Source organism: Macrobrachium rosenbergii, chromosome 23 (genome assembly GCF_040412425.1).
Source record: "Macrobrachium rosenbergii isolate ZJJX-2024 chromosome 23, ASM4041242v1, whole genome shotgun sequence".
In the NCBI taxonomy this organism is placed as follows: Eukaryota; Metazoa; Arthropoda; class Malacostraca; order Decapoda; family Palaemonidae; genus Macrobrachium; species Macrobrachium rosenbergii.
Genome location: NC_089763.1, coordinates 3,014,128 through 3,036,495, shown reverse-complemented (window position 1 = coordinate 3,036,495; position 22,368 = coordinate 3,014,128). Strand labels below are relative to the sequence as shown.

At 43.9% G+C, this 22,368-nt stretch overlaps 1 protein-coding gene across 1 annotated transcript in view; it reads left to right on the top strand.

Annotated features, from left to right (window-relative positions):
• Positions 1-22,368, top strand: part of LOC136851234 (5' exonuclease Apollo-like) — a 312,431-nt gene that overhangs the window by 272,990 nt on the left and 17,073 nt on the right. Inside the window, exon 5 of the mRNA XM_067125186.1 lies at positions 15,173-15,371. Coding sequence (XP_066981287.1) covers positions 15,173-15,371 — 199 coding nt within the window. The remainder of the gene's footprint in view (positions 1-15,172; positions 15,372-22,368) is intronic.

Sequence of the window (22,368 nt, the reverse complement as noted above, 5' to 3'; positions counted from 1 at the left end):
CAGGGAACTCTGCGCATTGTATCGGGCAGTACGTCACTTCAAGTTCCTCCTGGAGGGTATGCCCTTCACAATTTGGACGGACACCAGCCGCTGGTCCACGCCTTCACAAAGCAGGGGGACGCATGGTCTTCCAGGCAGCAGCGGCATCTCGCGGCCATCGCGAAGTTCACCTGCACAATCAAGTACCTCCCCGGCAGAAAGAACCCTGTAGTGGACGCCTTCTCCAGGATCAAGCTCAATGGGGTGCAGCTCGGGATCGACTACGAAGACCTTGCCCGGGAGCAGACCACCGACCCAGACTCCAGCCTACCACACCGCCATCACGTTGCTCAAGTGGAAGGACATGCCCCTCACCACTGGGGGGCCAACACTGCTGTGTGACGTAGGCACTGGCCAACCCCGCCCCCTTGTACCCGCCTCCCGCCACTGTCTGGTGTTCGATGTCATCCACAGGCTGTCCCACCCCTCAGGTAGGTCGATGGCTATGCTGTTGGCAGAGAAGTTCGTCTGGCACGGTATGCGGAAGGACGCAACGGCCTGGGCGAGACAGTACATCCAGTGCCAGACCAGCAAAGTAGCGTGGCACACCGAGACGGGGGTGGGCGAGTTTCCCCAGCCGGGGAGGCAGTTCGGGCACATCCGTGTAGACGTGGTAGGCCCCCTTCCCTCATCAGGCAGGGCCAAATATCTCCTGATATCTCATGACGATCGTTGGCCTCTACACCAGTGGCCTGAGGCGATGCCCATGCAAGAAGCCACCGCCAGTGCGTGCGCCGAGGCCCTCCTCTCCAGCTGGATCAGCCAGTTCTGTGTCCCGGACCACATAACCACTGACAGGGGCCCTGCCTTCCTGTCCGAGTGTGGTCCGCCCTGGCACGCCTGCTGGGGACCTCTTACCACACCACCACCGCTTACAACTCAGCGGCCAATGGATTGGTGGAGCGGTTCCACAGGTCCCTGAAGGCGTCCCTCATGGCCCACTGCACCACCGAGGATTGGAAGTACCAGCTGCCTTGGGTCCTCCTCGGGCTGAGGACCGCCCCCAGAGCCAACGGCGACCCGTCTGCAGCAGAGAAAGTCTACAGGGAACCCCTCATTGTCCCGGGCTAACTCATCACGGGAGATCGCCACAACCTGACAGTCCAGAGGCTCCTTGACACAGTCGGGAAGTTCGCCCCCTGCCAGCGGACGTACACCGATAGGACAATACCATTCATGCCTCCCAGCCTGTCCTCCACCACCCACGTCTTCATCAGGAACGACGCCGTCCGCCCGCCCCTAACCAGGCCCTACAAGGGGCCCTTCCGTGTGCTGGAGCAGAACACCAAAGCATTCCGGCTGGCCATGCACGGGAAGGACAATTGGGTGTCTGTTGACTGTCTCAAGCCCACCCTGTTGGAGGAAGTCGTCGACGATACCATGCAGCGCCCTCCGGACCGTAGCCCCGGCAGCCAGCCCAACCCAAAAGAAAGTCGTGTGGCCGCCCCTGGAAGCACCCAAGCAGCGCCGCAACCAGCCGCCCCTGCTCACACCGCACCCCCCAGCTGACTTCGCGGAGCCGCGGCACTCTCCAGCAGCCCAGCAGATACCTAGTTTAATCAGGCGTTATCCACGTCTTGGCGGGGGGAGTATTGTAAAGTCCCCACTCAACAGGTTTTCTATGGTGAACCTCCCATTTTCTTCGGTGACTCTCCTACAAGCCTAGGTCAAGCCAAATAGCCACATTTTTATCTATGTAAATACGCATCTGTTGCTGATTTATTTATGCCTGTTTACTTTTTATATGTGTCAGAGTATTATTGTGTCAGTTCTTGTAATTTGACTCTTTACGTTAGTTATGTTTACTTGTCCCTATTCACATTAAGAGCAATTGACCTTGGGTCACCTGTATCCTATTGTATGCCTTTGTATGACGTCTGCATGCCACTTTATAAGCAGCCTGCTTTCCTAATAAACCAGCAGTACATGTCCACCTGCTCATTATTTCGCACCTCTCAAAAGTCTAGCCTCATTTACATTTTTATATGAACTGCTTCTGTCGTACATTAGCACCACGAACTCTTCAGTAATTTGCAGGTCTTCATCTTCTATAGCTAGATATTGCTATGATGACAACGTCAGTGTCTGTACTACAATATGATTACACTTGAGGTATCCATGCTTTGCAGCATATGCAGCATGTAAAAGGACTCTAGTATCTGCCTCTTCGTGAGTGCAGCCTTGTAGGTCAGCAGTGTCTTGTTCAGCTTTGCTACAAAGTGCAGCATCCCCCTTAGTGACAATTATGCATGATGTATCATCTGCTTGAGATGAAATGATTGTGTCTGCCAAATATGCAAATAGTTGTTTTTTTGTGGTCATTCATGAGGAAGCTGGCCCAATTGCTAGGAGTTTTTGCTGTGCTAATTACTCTCCGGCGAACTCCTGTGCCTCTTTTTTGCCTTGTTTGTGCTTTCATACTGTCTGTCCTATACACATCAAATACAGTGTGTGTTTGCTTGTACTTCTGTATGTGCTTCTGAATCTTGGATAGGGCTTCTTCTTTAGCAGAAGACTCAAATGTAGACCCCTTGGTTGGTCTCAGAGCGTTTATAAGAGCTGCACCATCCATTATGATAACATCAGTGGTAGGTGTTACGATCTTTATCCTCTGTTGTATGTTTTTAGTCTCTCACTTCTTACCTTGATTTCCTCTATGTGTGTCCTCGATGCACCGCTACCGCTGTGATGTGATATTTTTTCAAGATGAGTTATTTTAAGTATTGATATCTCTCAGAAAGGCGTGTAGAGACGAGATCGGTAATTTCTTCACTTTAATTAGTACTTAGTATTATAAAGATCAGTACAAAATTAACAGGTTACAGTGGTATAAAACGAAATCACTCTGGAGTAATTAACTTGACTCGGTCTATATGGGGAACACGGAAGCGAGGGGAGACGTACTCTCCCGTAAAGGACACAGTTCTAATATGTCTCACTCCTGTCGATCCTCTGACTGTTGAACCCCTGGAATTCTTGTTATCTGCAATCTCCACCTCCTTTTGGTCCTATTGGAAGGATTTATCAGCAAGGCCTCCCCTTCAGATAGTTGATTGGAAGGACTGTAGTGGGTGTGACTCAAATCTCTCCTTAGAGGACTTGATTGGAGATGATCTTAGGAGGGTGTGTGAAAGACCCCTCCTTAGCATGTTTGATTGGAGGGTGTTGAAGTACATCACTTTGTCCAGCCCCCAATTTCCTGGAATTTCCATGATGAAGGCGGGGTTATAGAGCTGGCTGCTGTAAGTTTTTTTGGCTGTGCTGACTCATGATTTGGTTAACTTAATCGTGAGGCCACTACCTACTTTTATGATCGTTTTTATGGCTTTAACACAATATACTTGCTCACTGTTTTTGAGTTCATGCAAAATCCTGCCTCGATCAGCGTATTTGAATCCACGATAATAACAACAGCTTTTAGGCGTTATCACTGTGCTCTCTGCCTCTCTTTTTATTCTTACGTCTCTCTCCCTCTCTCTCTCTTTACTTTTTCTCTTTTCTATCTAATTTCCCTATATTCTCTACAGTAGGCTCTTTGTCAGGGATGTCTGATGCATGCTGTTCTAGTAGAAGCAGCAGCTGTGACTTGGTGCCCTGAAGCATCTATCCATTCTGTGCCAGTGATGGTGGGCAATTTTGATTTTCATGTTGAAAGAATTCATTTGAATCACACTGTCTGTTCTGGCATGATATGAAGAGGCGTGAAAATAGATTACAATAACCCTTCATGGTCTGCAATGACTGTTTGCCCTTGGATTCTGTAGTAGACATCTTGCGACTGGTTCATAGAAATTTGCTGGGTGTCTTGAGCCTCTCCATAAAGTTTGTGAATTGTGTCTGTCCAAGGCCCTTCATAGATCTCAAGGATTCACTAACTTTGCTGTCCATAATTTCATGACTGTCTGGCACAATCAGATCCACTGAATCTTCCTCAAAGGGTTGCCCATTTCTTTGATTACTTTTGCCAGATTTTCAACCATTTCAAGAAACCTTTTCAGCACAGTTTCAGTTTCATCATGATGCTTACCCTCAGATTTTGGATCAGCATCACTTCTAGTCTCAAACTCAACAATCAGGCGGCTTACTTCAGGACCAGCCACTGTCCACCTTCTGAAAGCATCTTCATCTTCAAATAGGCCAATGGCTCCCCCATCTCCTTTCACATGAGCATTATTCTGCTTATGTGCTTGGTCTATAGCCATTGAGGAAAAAGACTGAGTGATTTTGTGGACAGTGAAATTTCCCTTCATGAATTTATAAGAGGTGCGAAATAATGAGCAGGTGGACATGTCTGTTGGTCATACAAAGGCATACAATAGGATACAGGTGACCCGAGGTCAATTGCTCTCAATGTGAATTAGGAGAGGTAAATACAAATAACATAAAAAGTAAAGTTACAAGAATTGACACAATAATACTCTGACACGTGTACAAAGTAAACAGGCATAAATAAACCAGTAATAGATACGTATTTACCTAGATCAAAATGTGGCTATTTGGCTTGACCTAGGCTTGTAGGAAAGTCACCGTAGAAAACGGGAGGTTCACCATAGAAAACCCGTTGAGCGGGGACTTTACAAATTCATCAAATGTGTCATTTTGGAGAGCCTCCATGTCCCTCAAATGAATTGAAAGCCACCTGGCATAATGCACATGGTCCAGGGCAAAGAAGAAAGGAATGAGTTCCTGCAGCACATCTTTGTACAACTGGAAATTAGACTCTTGGTATGACCTGATGAAAACAAACACTAGAAGTTCTAGCTGAAGCACAAGATTCCAAAAGTAGAATTGGGGACACTGATTCTCGTTTTCTGATCCAGCTTTCACAGCTTAGCTCAATTTCTTCTTCTGCTTCCTGGATATATGCCATATAGGCAGCTTTGTGCAGCTGATATAAACTGCAAGCTGTCACCTGGTGAGCTAGACATATCTTCTTCAGGAGTAGCTATTTCTGCTTCTGCAAGAGCACCAGTCCAACCCTGTCTTTCAAGAGATCACTCAGAATTTTGAATGCTACCATTTCTATATGCAGCCCTCCAAATATAACCATATCACCATACTGCAATGGCCAATCCCATTGGATTTGCTTAGCAATTGAAAATAGTGGCTGATCAACTGCTAGAACTAGGGTTTGGCCAGGTTTGAGAAACTGTGTGGTCACTCTTGCAATATCCATGGCATGTTTTATCATTGCAACTGAATGAGCTGCCTCTTGAAAAAGAGGCAACATTGATGACAAGCTTATTTCAAATGGGGCCTGTTGCTTCTAAGAAGCATGATGTGCTGCCCAAGATATGGACACAGCATTTTCACTCCTGTCCGACAGACTGACTTTCTCAAGACATTCTCAAGCCATTCATACTCAAGAGGAAGATGCTTTGAAAGCACAACCTGTTGGTGTCCTGCACTTCCACTGGATGAAGGGAGGGGATTCTCATGTTTAAAGTGAGCAGGAGGTACATTTGTGTAAAATTTAGGAAGAGAAGGTACTTTTTTTTACTTTGTTCCACTTTGGATGATTTGGGCCAAGTTTCTGTCCCCACCCTTTCCATCAGTGGTCGGATGCTGAAACAAAGATATGCCTTTCCCATGGAAGGATGTTTGTGCAGTTGTGGCACTTGGATTATGGTCCAGGTTATCAGCAGCACAAGTTGTAAAGAGCCTTTTTCGTAGTGTAGTGGGACAAACTACTTCCTCCACAGCCCTTGTTACAACTGCTTCTCCTAACCCTTTAGTCAATTCCAGAACCCTATCATAGCTGACGCTGATTCCATGGTGAGGGAATGTATCAGTTAATTGATGTTTCCTGGTTTTTGCAAAGATTAGAAACGGAGGTTCTCTTGACTTGGAATGTCTGGAGAATGTTGAAGACGCTGGATTCTTTCTATAGTTGAAGTGCAAAAGTTGTGCTAAAGCTAGATCAGTAGATGATGTTTTGTAGCACACTTACAAATTCCAACAAACTTGGTGGCACAGATTCTCTTCTAGTGTCTGCTGTTAAGGCTCCATCAAATTCTATCTCATGTTCAAGCATCTGTTTCCTCAATATCTTAGCTGCTTTGGCCACGATTAGTGCATCACTGTAGTCACATGCCGTGGCTAGGGCTTCTCCCATTTTCCTTTTGTAGGCAAACCAAATTTCTCTTTCCTTTTTAAAGTCCTCCAGTTCTGGGATGCAGGCAAGTATCCGTTCTTTCAACTGTGTTCGGTGCAGAAAGGAAGCATCAACATTTAGCTGTTCCAGTCTTTGTTTGTACAAATAAAATTCTACCATTGTAAAATAGCAGCACCCATCTGTAGTCAACTGCTTGTCTCTTATGTACACTTGGCAAGAAAAGTGAAGATACAGTTTTCATTAGATTTTGTTCATCGAATTTTAATTTTTTTTCTTACAGAAAACACATAATCTCGGTAAATTTACTCTAGAATATGAAAATACAATGCAAATTTTATCATATATGTTAAATTTGCAAAACAAAAACGCTCAGATACTTAAAAACACCATGCATGTCCGAAGTAATCAGAATTTCTCAGATGACTTCGTTCATAGAGATCTAAAAGATAGTGTATGGACATCTCGGTGTAGAACTGTTTATCAGAACAGCAATATTTACTTGTTTTCCATTATGAACAGACTTATTATTGCATCATCATACGAGGTAATGATAATTTCTTTAATTTTTACGCATTCATATTTGTAATTCACGGTGTTAAAGGTCAATAAATGTTGTGACAGCTAGGGTAGGTTGACCAAATCTATTTAAATCCGCAAGAGCGTTCTCTATGATGTGCGGAGTATCGCCAGATCTTCGGTGGGAAAACGCAAGTAATCGGATGTTTCTTTGACGTTGCCATAGTTTCTCTCTCTCTCTCTCTCTCTCTCTCTCTCTCTCTCTCTCATTCTCTCCATTGCTAAAACATACTATACAAATATAGTATCGCTCAATCTAAAAAAGAAAAAATAATGAAATGAGTAGCTCTACATATAGGCCTATACAAAGCAACTCTCTCTCTCTCTCTCTCTCTCTCTCTCTCTCTACTCTCTCTCTCTCTCTCTCTCTCTCTCTCTCTCTCTCTCTCTCTCTCTCTCTCTCTCTCTCTCTCTCTCTCCATTGCTAAAACATATACAAATGTAGTATCGCTCAATCACTAAAAGAAAAAAAATAATGAAATGAGTAGCTCTACATGTAGGCCTCACTCTCTCTCAGCTCTCTCTCTCTCTCTCTCTCTCTCTCTCTCTCTCTCTCTCTCTCTCCGTTGCTAAAACATACTATACAAATATAGTATCGCTCAATCTCTAAAAAAAAAAAAAAATAATGAAATGAGTAGCTCTACATATAGGCCTACACACAGCAGCAACTCTCTCTCTCTCTCTCTCTCTCTCTCCATTGCTAAAACATACTATACAAATAGTACTCAAATGAGTAGCTCTACATATAGGCCTAGGCTTACACAGCAGCAACTCTCTCTCTCTCTCTCTCTCTCTCTCTCTCTCTCTCTCTCTCTCTCTAGTCTCTCTCTCCTCTCTCTCTCTCTCTCTCTCTCTCTCTCTCCTCTCCATTGCTAAAACATACTATACAAATGTAGTATCGCTCAATCACTAAAAGAAAAAAAAATAATGAAATGAGTAGCTCTACATGTAGGCCTATACACAGCTCTCTCTCTCTCCGTTGCTAAAACATACTATACAAATATAGTATCGCTCAATCTCTAAAAGAAAAAAAATAATGAAATGATATAGGCTCTACATATAACTCTCTCTCTCTCTCTCTCTCTCTCTCTCTCTCTCTCAGCTCTCTCTCTCTCTCTCTCCATTGCTAAAACATACTATACAAATATAGTATCGCTCAATCTCTAAAAGAAAAAAATAATGAAATGAGTAGCTCTACATGTAGGCCTAGAAAACACAGCTCTCTCTCTCTCTCTCTCTGTCATAACATTCTCTCTCTCTCTTCGTTCCATTGTTGTAAAACATCTATACAAAAGTTTTTCTAAAAGAAAAAAAATAATTGAGTAGCTCAAATTTAACTCTTGATTTCATTCGTTCCTTTATTGTTCCCAAGTTTTTCGTTGACATTGCTCAAATTTAACACTTTATTTCATTATGGAAGATCACGTTTCCGATTATGCAAGCATTCCGTTGATTGTGGTGTCATAAATTCATATGTGTAAGGTTACTTGGTAGGTTATGTCGAAAAATGTTTATTTTGCTCAGAACTGTCGCTGCAAATTACAACTTGAACGAATACTGTAAAGCTTACTACTGCATTTAAGTATCAATGATTTCAGAACCGTAGAATGTGATTGAAAGTAATAAGAGGTCAAGCAAAAAACAAACACAATAAGACTGAAGCTCCTCCCCCTTTGTAAAGTTGCCAGATGTCTCATTATTGAGCAATGTATGTCCGAAGATTTAAAAAAACTGTATCCTCACTTTCCTTGCTGAGTGTACATCTCAAGCTTAGCAAAAGCATGGGCACATGCCTCTTGCCTGTACTGCACATAATCATCTCCAATTTTCTGGGAATTTAGCTAGGCCCTTTCCCTGTTGTACACACCTGTCAGACAAGATGGGTGATACATATGGTCCTGAGAAACGATATCTCCAGCACTAAGCTTGGCCAGAAGTTTCTCACCTAGTAGGTTGGTGGCACATCGTTCCAGCTTTTCATGTAAAGGCAATGTCATGGCCAATCATAAATCTTTGCTTGGTGGTTGGTCACAAATAAAGCATATTCCTTCTTTCTCAGTCTTAGATTCTTCTGCATCTCCTTCATCTACCTCCTGGCTACTACGTGTGAATTTTGCTGATGGGGCATCATCTTTTGTCTTACACAGTGACTTCCTTTTCCTTTCTAGTTTTGTTGTTTTGAACTTCAGCATACAGTACAGTACATGATTCATGATATGTTGCTTTGTTATTTTCAAAGGTTTGAAGAATTCCATCACCTTCATCAAGCCTTTTGGGATAAAATGGTTTAGGCATTGCATTTAACTTATAGAATTCAGGAATGTTTGTACGAGTAGCAAGGGTAATATAGCCAGCACCAGATGCATCAACTAGTCTTTCATGTGTGTCCTCTTGGCACAAGCAACAAAGCTTCCAGTTAGTCGTACTATCTCCCTTCAGGAAAGACATTGACTTCTAAGATTTTCCTGCCATTGCTTTTGTTCTATAGGCCGAGGGTTTACCCGTTTACCACCTATATAACATATATCCACTTTCAGATATGGGATACAACTAGGCTCAGATATGTCATAATCCTACCCCTAGCCTGATCATTCATCCAATGCTATTTAATTCCCGTGTGATCTGTACACCATCTAGAAGACTAAAGCCCCATAGGTGCAACTGTTTAACTTTGAAGTGGGGCTAGCTAAACAGCATTTGGGAAACTAATAACAAATCTCTGCCATTAGCTAGCACTGAACCCCATGCTGAGTTTCACAGCTATAGTGTCAGCCAGTGTGCCCTTGTAGTACTCTGACACTACATTATTACACTTTTACATGAAGCTTATTACCCATTTTTTTCTAAATGAGGATGAAAATTAATTCACTGGGGATTAATTGATTTCTAATCTACAAAAAATGAACTGATCAGGCTGAATTACCCCAAATCCATGTATTACCCGACCTTTAGCCTCATATATGAGCTTAAGTACCAATTTTTGGCATTTTGGCAGACATTTTTGATATAGTGACAGCCATCTTGCATATTTCTATGCAGAGAAATTATGTATCTACATATATAAAGGCTTGTTTTTAATATTTTAATGTAAACTGGGAGTGACTTAGGAATTAGAATGTGATTGATCTTGGAAAATGGCAAAATTTTGTGTGGCCGGAGGTTGATAATGAGAACAAGGGACAAGAAGAATAGTTGAGCCAAGTTTCATGCTTGTATCACCATTTGCACTTTTCCCCTGTTTTTTGTATATTGCTATATTGCTATATTGAAGTATAGTATCACCCAATGTAGCTTATATAGGTGGTACGATAATGTCAGTTTGTTGGGCGAGTTTCATTTGGCTAGTGACACTTCACACTGAGTATTAACCAGATAGTGATAAATTAAAATAAATTACCAATCAATATACCATATATACACTATATGGTATTTTAATTTAGTTTTGTTAGCCAAGCTTTCATTATAAAATCTTGAAAATCAAAAGCATTCAATACTTATAGGTAATAACAATTTAAAATGTGGTGCTACCGTATGTAGTTTATATACAGTATGTTGTACTTTAATTTAGATTTGCTAGGTTAGCTTTCAGTATAAAGTTGGTCTCTTACCCGGTTGTCATGATCATTAGACTATGACACCACTCCATTTCATATGGGTGTGCATTACACTTATCTGAGGGCTATATGTGGCTTGCATTTTAACGTTTATATTGGTCCATTGGTTTCTTGTTTTTTTTTTTTCCTTACTAAAGGGCTGCTAATAAGGTAAGCCCAAAAGTTGCTTGCTCCACTGTAAACTGCATAATCTACTGTTTGCCAGTAAGGGACAACACACTACTTGCCATACTCAAAGCCTTTGCAGGCATAAAGTTGAATTAAGACAGTTGTTGGGCATGTGCAAAGTAAGCAACAAGCTCCTGGGAGAACTATGATGGGTACTAATAAGTGTAATGTGGAGAGAGTACATCTTTGGAGCAGAGCTCCAGCACAGAGTATTCCCCTTCCTTTCCAAGCAGCTTCCTTGTCCTAGCCAGTATGCCAAGACATTAGAATTCAAGATCTCACTGTATGATTCCTCAGATGGAGATTAAGAGTCATTCACTGGGATTAGATGCTCCCCAAAATTACCATGAAGTGGACCTTGCTATTGAGCTTTCTGACCTGAACATGAAAGACCCACGGGCACTGCCTTTGATTTCTCATGAGAGGGATTCCTTGAAAAGGAATCTGAGCTCTCCCATGCAGTAACCTAATGTTGAGAAGGACCCCAATAGGGCTCACCCTCCTCCCCTAAAATTCTATTCCTTCCTAGAATTACGTCCTTCATTAGTGAGAATGTGGCTGCCTTGGCCCAGTCCATCTAGAACGCAGTTCCTAATAAGGATATTCTATCAGAGTTCAGGCTATAGTTTCAGGAGATAACACTTGATACTGAGCACCGCTATATCAGACACTATTGAGGATTCCTGATAGGAATTTAAGGCAATTCTGGAAACTGAGTTTAATGTTGTCCCCAAGTCTTTTTCAAGTCCTTCAAAGAGAAAATAGAAAGTCTTCAGACACCATGCATGTGGGGATTAGCTCTCTCCCTGTAGAGTAAGAAGACCCATGAGGGATGATCTTTCTGCTTCCAAAGTTTTGACTGTTTATAATACCATGGCCAGTTTGGACTATGATCCCCCAAAACTGGAAGGATCAGTGACATCAGTACCCACCCCTGATATAAGTAATGATAACTCAAGTTTTGATGCCCCAGAGTGTAACCTTTTGCTAGAAGGCAAATGTCTCATTAATGAAAGGAAAACAATGATTCAGGTGGAACATGTGGATTTTTTAGGACTGAGTTGCTTTTTCCCAATATGGAATGGCACTTGGTCCCTTCCTTCAGTAGGAATTTAGAAACTGCCAGAGGAGACAGTCATCTTCCTTGCTTAAGTGGCAGCGAAAGCCAATGGTGCAAACTCTTTTTTTCCAGTTCAACAAATTATGGCACCTCCACAGTCCAGGTGGCACCAGCCTTCTACTTTTTACTTATACAGTATAACAAATAATCACATGAAGGCAGAATTTCAGAGCTTTTAAATTACTGGGAAGTATGAGAAAATGTCAGAAATAAAGCCAATTGTTTCTGTTGTCTCATTATCTGACAACTCCACAATTGAATGGATAACACATCCTCCCTTTTGAATGGAAAAAGATCCCACTCAGTGTGACTACCCATGAGTTTGGTGCTGCTACAGGCAAAATCTGAGAGTTGGCAGCCACCTCTGAGTTCAGTGCAAGGCTCCCCCTCCTTTCCTGTCCTAACTTTGTCCACTTTTTTGGTAGTGACCATGAGACTGTCCACTTTTTTGGTTGTGACCATGAGACAGCCTACTTTTCTGGGTAATGTGTAACCTGGGAACCAATATCTGGGAGATCCTCCCCCATATTCCCAAACCCAAGAAACCCTGGCATAATCTGGAACCATGTAAACCTCCAGTCATCCTTAGGGTATTCCTCAGCATCAGAAGAGGGAGCAGCAATATCCCATTCAAGAAACACATACATGCCCGTCAAGGGAAAGGAAGGAGCAACTCCCTGAATGCCCAGTAAGGGCAATAGAAGAGCAGGGAAACTCAATAGAACTTGTCATTGCAGGTCACCATCTACAGCACTGCATGTATTAGAATCAAATCTTCCCATTGGGAATATATCATCATTTCCAGCAAGGTGGGGTGGCAGTGGTTCTAACCCCCACCCCCATTTGTGGAGCAGTATACTCTGAAGGCTCTCCCATTAAGTAATTCTCTTCAGTGTTCCCAAGAAGGGCTCTTCCAAATGGAGAATGATCCTCGACCTGTCAAAGCTGAATAAGAGGGAGTTCAACTGGCGGCCTACTTAGGAAAGTGCCACAGAGAAGTGCTTACAAAATCTGCAACTATTCAGCAATAAACTCTAGTCAAAAGTTTTCTTACTAACTGGGATAAGTTCTGATTCACACCCAACTGGTGTTTTGTGTGTCTAGGACCTTTTTGAATATGATTTGGGGTTGTTTTCTCTTTCCAGCCAGACTCAAGCCAGAATAAGAAAAGATCTGGTCCATGATGTCCCCATGACAGTTGGAGTGGATTCTGGCCCTGTTACGATTTGAGCTTGTGGTGAACCTAATCCTCAAACTCCAATTCAAGGGCATGATTGGAGTCAGGCTTTCAAATGCCTGAATAAGGTTTTATGATACTGTAATCTCCACCTTTGAAAACAGGTGGATTTGGAAGGATGCTCTTACCAAATAGGTCATGCTGACCCCTCCCCTCCCAACTATGCAGGTATTTAAAGACATCAATGCATCCTTGACAGGTTGGGGAGTCCATTGGGAGGATCGACAGTTAGCTAGAAGAAGGTTAGCGGTTTAAGGATATGTCAGGAAATTAAAGCCTCCCACAGAGGACCCATATCTCATTGACCCTGGGCAACATGAAGTAGGTGACATGTATCAGGAAGCACACCTTTCACTACAGCCATATTGTTTATCCCAGGAATAGCTTTATCAAGGAAGTGGTACTTGTCGTCTGTCTAACTCACAAGGTCACTCAGTGTGACAGCAGGCTCCCTGTTGAGGCAGATGACACCTTCAACTGAGTGGATCTTGGATAAACCTTCTTTCCAAGTGATTGACAGCTTTCTTCTGCATCTGGAAGTGGATCTGTATGCTATATGAGAGAACCATCAACTATTACTGTTTGTCTCCAGATCTGGATACTCTGGCAGTAGCAAGAGTGACACTACTGACATTCTTACAGACTGGAGCTCATGGAGGGCAGTCTACCTATCCCCCCTCCCCCATTGTACCAGTTTTTTGAAGTTGAACATTCTGTTAACCTTCAGTGGAGCTGCCTACCTAAAGGTCCCAAATTAGCCTAACAATCATGGTTCTTTCCTCGAAAACAACAGGTGAGGATTTGAATTTTATTGCTATTCCTTATTCTAGCCAAGGCAGTAAGAGGGAAAGTCACTTACACATCTCTGTTAATGAACTATGACCTTCTTGTGATGATTTTATAAATATTAATGTAAGGTTAAAATTGTGTTACTAACGTTGCTAGATAGCTAATGCAGAAACGTTGGATTTCATCTATCCAGCAACACCAGTCCATATAACAAGTGTGTTGGATTACCTCTATACAGAGAGCTGTTTCGAAATTATGATCCTACAATTCTAACATTTTTCTGATTCACTACAATTTGATAATGTACAAGGCTTTGCTGTCAGAGCCCTTACTCTGAGTTTGATGTAGACTTCAATATTAAAGCCTTTAGCTTCACCCTCTAGTGCATTAACAATGCAAAGACCTGCTCCTGTAAGGACTCCTATTCCATTGTACTTAACTAAGGTTCTTGAACTCCAGTTTCCTTCTTAATTCACTGGTCCCAGTATGACCAAAATCCATATGCTCCAAAAGGCAGGTTTCATGACAGTCTTGGTATCAGGAGCTATATCAGCAAATTCAGCTCACTTAGACACTTAGATGGATAATGCTTCAACACCCACACCAATAGCCTTCTTTTGCTGTTTTCCCATGACCAATCTAACCTGGTCAAGAACTCAATATAGTATTACTTATAAAATATGCCTGGTCAGGTCACTTGATTTACTTAGATGTCACAGCTTTCTTCCCAGATGGTTCTTTTTACACTCTTCCACTGATTGTTGGAGAAGAGTGGTTATTGTGCATCCCACTCTGACATATTAAAGTAAGTCACCCTAGAGTCACACATATATAGGTTCTCTCCCCATCCTACATTATTAATTCCATATAGGAATCTTGAATGAAAGAAGGTTAGTAATTACTCATGCTCATGTGACCACTGTGAATTGGGTTTTCATCCTTGATCAGGGAGCCAGGCCATTTTGTCACTCACCAATTCCTTTTATATGCTTCTTGGGGGATGAACGAGAGCTAACTATCATAAAAACAGGTTTTGACATAAAAAACCCTACTTTTTGGAGCTGTTGTGAGTGCTCAAACCACCCACTTTCCCAAATAAAAAGGCATGAGAATTTGTGGTGAACATTTTCATTCACTTACATGGCCAATTCATGTTGTGCTGTTACTACAGGTGTGAGGGTGAATGGAAAGACGGTAGGATTGGTAAAGAGCCCTCATGCCTTGAGTCTATTCCATTGTGTAAACAGGTACTACTCTGGTCAAGTATGAGAAAATTCTATGATATTAGTTGGTCTGTCTCATGGAAACATAACTGTACCTAGGTAACCCCTTTGAGAATTTGCAGCAGTTAGAAGTAGGTTTTTCCTAGGTCAAAACCTATTTTATGTAAGTATTGCTTTATTTTTGTAAGGATTATTTTCTGGAAAAATTAAGTTTTCAATTTCTTACTAAATAACTGCACCATTGTAGAAATAGTCAAGAGCATCACTTTCATTTCTGTCTTTTTTTTCTAGCTCAAGCCCCGAGTCAGAAATCAAAATTGGTGTCAGATCACTTGGTAAAGAAGCCTTATTGGAGTCTGTAGCAGCCAGGTATCAAGAGAGGATTTTGGTTTCTCAAGAAAAGTATGCAGTTTTGAGAGCACTGAAAGCTCCAGATGTATATACTACTGATCCTAAACAAGCACGAATACATGCAGTGCCATTGAACCAGGTAAGTGTGGTTGCAGGAGATATGTGTGATTTTATTTTACATTGAATTATGATGTATTGAAACACTCCAGATCTACGAGAACAATGATAAAGGAATGCCAGATAGCAATTTTTATATAAGTAACTTACCAAAAAATTACATAGCTATTAGCCTAGTTCACTTACATGGCAGCTTGGATGCAAAATTTTGGGTAACACTTCAAATGTCTGTGTAGGTGACCATTTCCCCCCACTAGCGGGAATATTAGTAACGACTTTAGCAGATAACCTCAATCTGTTCCTGCCATGCTCGGATAAACACTGAGTTATGACAGCAGCTTATTCATTATTTTTCAGTTATTTAACTGGATTTCATTGGTGTATACATCCACTGGAATGCATATTAGTAACCTTCATGAAATCTCAGGATGAGTTTTTTCTTTTTTTGTTGTTATCAAGTTAATTCATCAACAGAATTTTGACTTAAAAGTAAATCTGTTAGGCCAAATATTTTATTAATACCTAGGCTACTTGTGAGTTGCCGATAATAGTTCTGCCCTTAAAGTAATCCTCATATGTTATGCCGTTCCTTTAGGCTGAAACTTTTGCATTGTTTTGTTCACTAGGCCTATATTACTTGTAAGCCATTGGTATATAGTTTTGCCTTAAAATTAAATTTTCGAATGGTGTTTTCCAGGCATAAGTTATCGCAAGCCGCTGATAACAAATGCCTTAAAAGTAATTCTTGAATGTTTTGTCATTCTATTAGGCTAAAAGCTAGACAAAACTTTTGTCCTTTTTTGCCGAGGCTACTTGTGAGCCTCCAATATAGTTTTGCTTAAAAGTAATTCTTGTATCTTACACGATTTCTGTAGGCCAAACATTTACATCAAATTGTGTTTACAGGGCGTAGGCTACCCACAAGCCGCTGATGTAATTGCCTTAAAAGTAATACTTGAGTGTTTCGTCATTCTGTTAAGCTAAAAACGGCAAAACTTTTGCCTAGACTACTTGCAAGCCGTTGTTATAGTTTCGCCTCAAAAAGTAATTCTTGTATCTTACGCCATTCCTTTAGGCCAAAACTTTTATATTGCTTTGTTTACCTTTAGGCCAGAACTTTTACATTGCTTTATTCACCGGGCTTAGACCTCTTGTAAGCCACCAGTAGATTAGTTTTGCCTTCAGGTAAGTTCTCAAATAGTGTTTACAGGCGTAGGCGTCTCGCAAGCCATTAATAAGTTATTGCCTTAAAATTGATTCTTGAATGTTTTGTCATTCCTTTAGGCCAAAGATTTGCATTTTATGATTGTTTACCGAACCTAGTCTACTTGCTAGCCATCAGTAAATAATTTTACCTTAACCCCTCACACTTTCCTTTGCAGAACTGAAAAGTGTAAGGGCACGAGTAGTAAGGAAGAAGGGTGCTTAATGGAAGAAGACGTTGTCCGCCAAGAATCGGTCTCAGTATTTGCTTCGGCAGTACATTGTGTGTATAGTACTCGCTTCGGCAGTACATTTATTAAATGGGAACATTTCTGAGGAGCATCTCATGCCTCCTGTGCAAGGATGACATGCATCTGGGTTGATGCGCAGATCGTGAATGTTCCACACTTCCAGCACCCACTAGCACCCACTTCAGCCTGATGCCAGCTCATGCTTCGAGCGCTGGATGGCACTAATTGGCGCCATCTACTATCTGGCGCCAAATCGTGCTCTGAGCAGCCAAAAGGCGCCCAAAAAAGCATCCGAGTGCTTGTGCCCACTGACCCCATCTACTATCTGGCACCAATTCGTTCTCTGAGCAGCCAAAAGGCGCCCACAAGTGCCCTAGCGCCCATGGGCGGCATCTGTAGCAAACAGCCAGGCATGCACAGAGCTGTGGTAATAATGTGTAGAGTTTTTTGCAGAGCCAGGGGGGTACAATGTACCTGAAGCACCCACCACTCTGTGGATGGGTTGTGGTTTTATCTCAGTTAGATGACATTGTTGTCTGGTTGTTTTTATTTTGGTGCCCAGGGCAAGGCCGGGCACCTATCATGCTTTGCTAGCCGTTGGAGTACTTCCTTCGCTGCAAAGTTCCCACTAAATAGAAGGTGACCCATGGCTGTACCGCCACGTCACGACAAGTTAAGATGAGCACCTTCAGTAGCTCTCTTAACTGACAAATAACGACAAGCAGTTTTTTTCTATTTCAAATTCATTACTTATATCTTAATGTTTTGGAGTAGAATATGTCCATGTATCCCACCTCCTATCACTTTGGGAATTAGCTATGTAATTACTTGGTAAGGTACTTATATAAAAATGACATTTTTATAATAAAATAAAGTTTTATGTATACTTACCAAGTAATTACTTGATCGGAGCCCGCCCTCCTCCCCGCTGATGGACATAAGGCATGAACAGATTGAGGTTATCTGCTAAAGTCGTTACTAATATTCCCGCTAGTAAGAGGAACTGGTCACCTACACAGATGTTTGAAGTGTTACCCATGAAATTTTGAATTCAAGCTGCCGTGTAAGTGAACTAATAGCTATGTAATTACTTGGTAAGTACTGTACAGTATATATAAAACTTTATTTTATTATAAAAATGTAATTTTTTTGGATTTTAATTTTCTATACATGTTTGTACTGCCCATTGTACTTTATTTAACCTGGTTAAAACAATTGATAATAACAATAATAATACAGTCCGACCCGTTTGATCCGGCGCTCTTGGGACCAGGCCACTGCCAGAACACAGAAAATGCCTGATGACAAAAATCACCCCTATGTAAATAAAGTCTTGCCAGCTCATTCCACATATATATTGCTATGTTTTCAAAAGTAGAACAAAGCGTATGAATAATCACAGTTATTTGTTAGGTTTAGTTCCTTATGAAAATTCTGACGTGCTCCATAAGCATCTCCCCAGAAATGCTTAAGCCTTAGCTACATGGAGCTGAAACCACTTTATAAGTGCACTGTCTCATTGTGATCTCCTAGCACCTTTCAATGTTTTCTGGCACTCCAAACTTTTCTGGCTTTTGTTTTCAACAGAAGCCTAAAAATCTGCTGCTTTTGTTTCTTTAAACCTGCACATTTTGTGTGAGTGTGTGTGTGAGAGAGAGAGAGAGAGAGAAACTATTGGCCCCAGTTAGGTTGTTACACTGGCAGATATCCAATTTCAAAAGTCAAATAATATGTAAGAGACCGCATTGGCGGTCTTTCGGGCGCATGTGTGTGTGAATCACCCATTGGAGAAAACAAGACAAAGCAGCCCGCTTTCTCTCTCTCCCTCCCGCGTCAGCTGGAGGGGACCGCCCGAAGGAACGCAACTTCTACCATACAATATTTCTGTCTATTTCTCTCTAACCATTGTTGTCTCGATTCATGTACAATCACCACTACTTGCATTGCCATGCAAGCATTCCAATCATGTACTCATAATGTTCCACCAAATCTTCTGTGTCAAACTGTATGTATGTTTCTGTTTGTGAAGATGCCAAACGTCTCACCATTTCACATATATTATGCTACTGCATTGTATGCATTAATCTGTCTCAGATCTCATGCAAATGTCCATATGTGGAATTTTCTGGCTTTTCCATTGATATATGTTTTATCATTGTATACTTATTATGTCTCTCACAATCGCCATCTGTTTGTCTGTTGACAAACACAGATGTCCAAAACATTACCTCTGTTTTGCCCTGTCTGTGTGTAGAAACTACTTTGCGGCTCGCACCAGCCAATAACAACTTCGAAGATTCTGTACATTGATTCAGTAAGGGACCACCAATAAGCTAGAGAACACCCAGCCAGTTTGTCACTCAATACTATCCTTACAAATACAGTTATTAAGGATAATGATAAATTAATAAAACTGTTGTTGTATGTGTGAGAGGTGCTAAAGAAAGAGCGGAAAGACAAGTACTGCTAGTTTATTATTGAAGCGACCCGCTTATAAAGCGGCATGCGGACGTCTGCGTATACGCAGAGACCGCGAGTACAAAAATTTTACGTGTGACCTGGGGTCAAACTATTTCTCTGCAAAACAGGACAGGTACATACAGAAAACATCATGATTAACAGTAACTGGTTGGACATAAAAATACTCTGTCACACATGCATGGTACAAGGGCAAATGAATAGATAATAAATAAACAATTCACAATAGTGATAATAAGGTTGCGACTGTTTGATCTTAGGTCGCATGTGAAGGCACAGTAGAAAACGGGATGTCTGCCATAGAGAACCCGTTGAGCGGGGACTTTACAATACGGGGACTTTACAATACTCCCCCCAAGACGTAGGTAACGTCTGATCACAGCAGGTATCTGCTGGGGCAGCAGAGGGGGCCCCACCTCCTCGATGCCAGCTGGGGGGGTGGTCGTCCTCCATGGTGTCCTGTGGATGGGTGTGTTGAGCTGTCCTGCTGCCGGGTCCCGGAACCTTCCGGGGGCGCCCACGAGGCCTTCTTGCTGACTGGGGGGGCACCACCTCTTGCAGGAGGCTTTGGTAAGTGCCCCCGACGTCCTCCTCCAGAAATGCGGGCTTGAGATGGTCAATTGAAACCCAGTCTTCCTTCCCATGGACGGCTAGCCGGAATGCCTTCTTGTTCCGCCCAAGCAAGAGGAAAGGCCCCCCTTTAGGGCCTGGTTAAGGGTGGGCATACGGCATTGTCCCTGACGAAGACGTGGGTGGCGGAGGACAGACCGGGAGGCATGAAGGGGGGCGTCCTGTCGGTATACGTCTGCCGGCAAGGGGCGAACTTCCCAACCCTGTCACAGAGCCTCTGTGATGACAAGTCGTCCTGCTCTCCTGTGATGAGTTCTCCCGGGACTACGAGGGTCTTCCCGAAGATCTTTTCTGCTGCGGACGGATCGCCGTTGGCTCTGGGGGCGGTTCTCTACCCAAGGAGGACCCAGGGCAGCTGGTATTTCCAACTGTCGGAGGTGCAACGAGCCATGAGGGACGACTTCAGGGACCTGTGGAACCTTTCCACCATTCCATTGGCTGCGGGGTTGTAGGCGGTGGTGGTGTGGTGAATTGTCCCCAGCAGGCATGCCAGGGTGGTCCATAGCTCCGACACGAAGGCGGGGTCCCTGTCCGTGGGTATATGGTCCGGGACACCAAAACGATTGATCCATCTGTAGAGGAGGGCCTCTGCACATGCACTGGAGGTGGCTTCTTCCATGGGCGTAGCTTCGGGCCACCTGGTGGAGCGGTCGACGATTGTTAGAAGGTGCCTTGCTCCTCCTGATGGGGGAAGAGGACCCACGACGTCAACGTGGATGTGCCTGAAACGTCTCTCCGGCTGGGGAAAACTCCCCACCCCGGATTCGGTGTGCCGCCCTACTTTGCTGGCCTGGCACTGAATGCACTGCCTTGCCCAGGCCGTCACGTCCTCCCTTATGCCGTGCCAGATGAACTTCTCCGCCAGCAGCCTGGCTATCGTCCTCCCGGAGGGGTGGGACAGTCCATGGATGATGTCAAAGACCAGCCGACGGTGGGAGGCGGGCACTAGTGCGTGGGGGGGGGGCCAGTGCTTATGTCGCTCAGCAGTGTTGGCCCTCTAGGGATGAGGGGGACGTCCTTCCACTTCAGCGACGTGATGGCAGTGTGGTAGGCTGGAGTCTCTGGGTCGGCGGCTTGTTCACGGGTGAGGTCCTTGTAGTCGATCCCGAGCTGCACTGCGTCGATTTTGATCCTTGAGAGGGTGTTGGGTACTGGGTTCTTCTTGCCGGGGAGGTACTTGATGGTGCAGGTGAACCCTGCGATGGCCACGAGGTGCCGCTGCTGCCTGGAGGACCTTTGTGAAGGCGTGGACCAGCAGCTGGTGGTCCGTCCAAACTGTGAAGGGCGTACCCTCCAGGAGGAACTTGAAGTGGCGTACCGCCTGGTACACCGCAAAGAGTTCCCTGTCGAAGGTGCTGTAGCGGGACTCAGTGCGGCTGAGCTTCCTGCTGAAGAAGGCGATGGGCTGAGGGGCTCCATTGACGATCTGTTCCAGGACGGCACCACAGGCGACGTTGCTGGGGTCCTGGTGGGCCAAAGCTGTTGCCTTGGCGAGGGTGGCCTTCGTCAGGGAGAAGGCCCGCTGCTGGTCGGGGTCCCCACTAAGGTCTTTGGACGGCCCTTGAGGATTTCCGCCAGGGGGGCCATGGTGTTCGCGATCCCCGGGATGAACCTCCTGTAGTAGTTGACCATCCTGAGGAATTCTTGTACAGCCTTGACGGAGGTAGGGGTGGGGAACCTGACAACGGCCTCAACTTTTGATGCAACTGGGCGGACACCTCCCGGGGATATCTCGTGGTCCAGGAATTCCACCTTATCGACGCCGAAGGTGCACTTGTCGAACCTTTCGGATGTGCCGAAGGTGTTCCTTGTGGGACCTGGAAAAAATTAGGATATCATAGACGTAGCAGACGCAGAAGTTCAGGTCCCCCAGGATGCTGTCCATCAGTCTCTGAAAGGTCGCCCCTGCGTTCCTCAGGCCAAAGATGGAGAAGGCGAAGACGCAGGACCCGAAGGGCATGATGATGGCGGTTTTGGGGATGTCTTCTGAAGCTACTGGTGGCTGGAAATATGATTTTAAAAGGTCTAGTTTTGAGAATATTTTGGCCCCATGGAAGGAGTCCGTTAGGTCTTGCATGTTTGGTAGAGGGTAGTGGTCGGGTTCTGTAGCGAGGTTGAGCCGCCTATAGTCTCCAGGAGCTGTCCGTTTTCTGCACCATGTGAAGGGGGGGAGTCCCATGGGCTGGGAGCCTTCTTGCATATGCCCATACGCTCCATCTCGGCAAAGGCCTTCTTGTGTGCGTCGGGGGTCCCCGTGTCTTGATGTGATGATATATCCTGTGTTTGGCAGGGGCCCTGGGCACCTGACGAAGCTCGGGTTTGAATACCTCCGGGAATTCCTTCAGGAGGTAAACGTACTGGCGGGGAGTGACATAACAGATTGTGGGCACCCTGGGGCCCAGCGACAAGGGCAGGGACTGGCAGGACTCGGTGTCCAGCAGGCGCTTGCAGCCGACG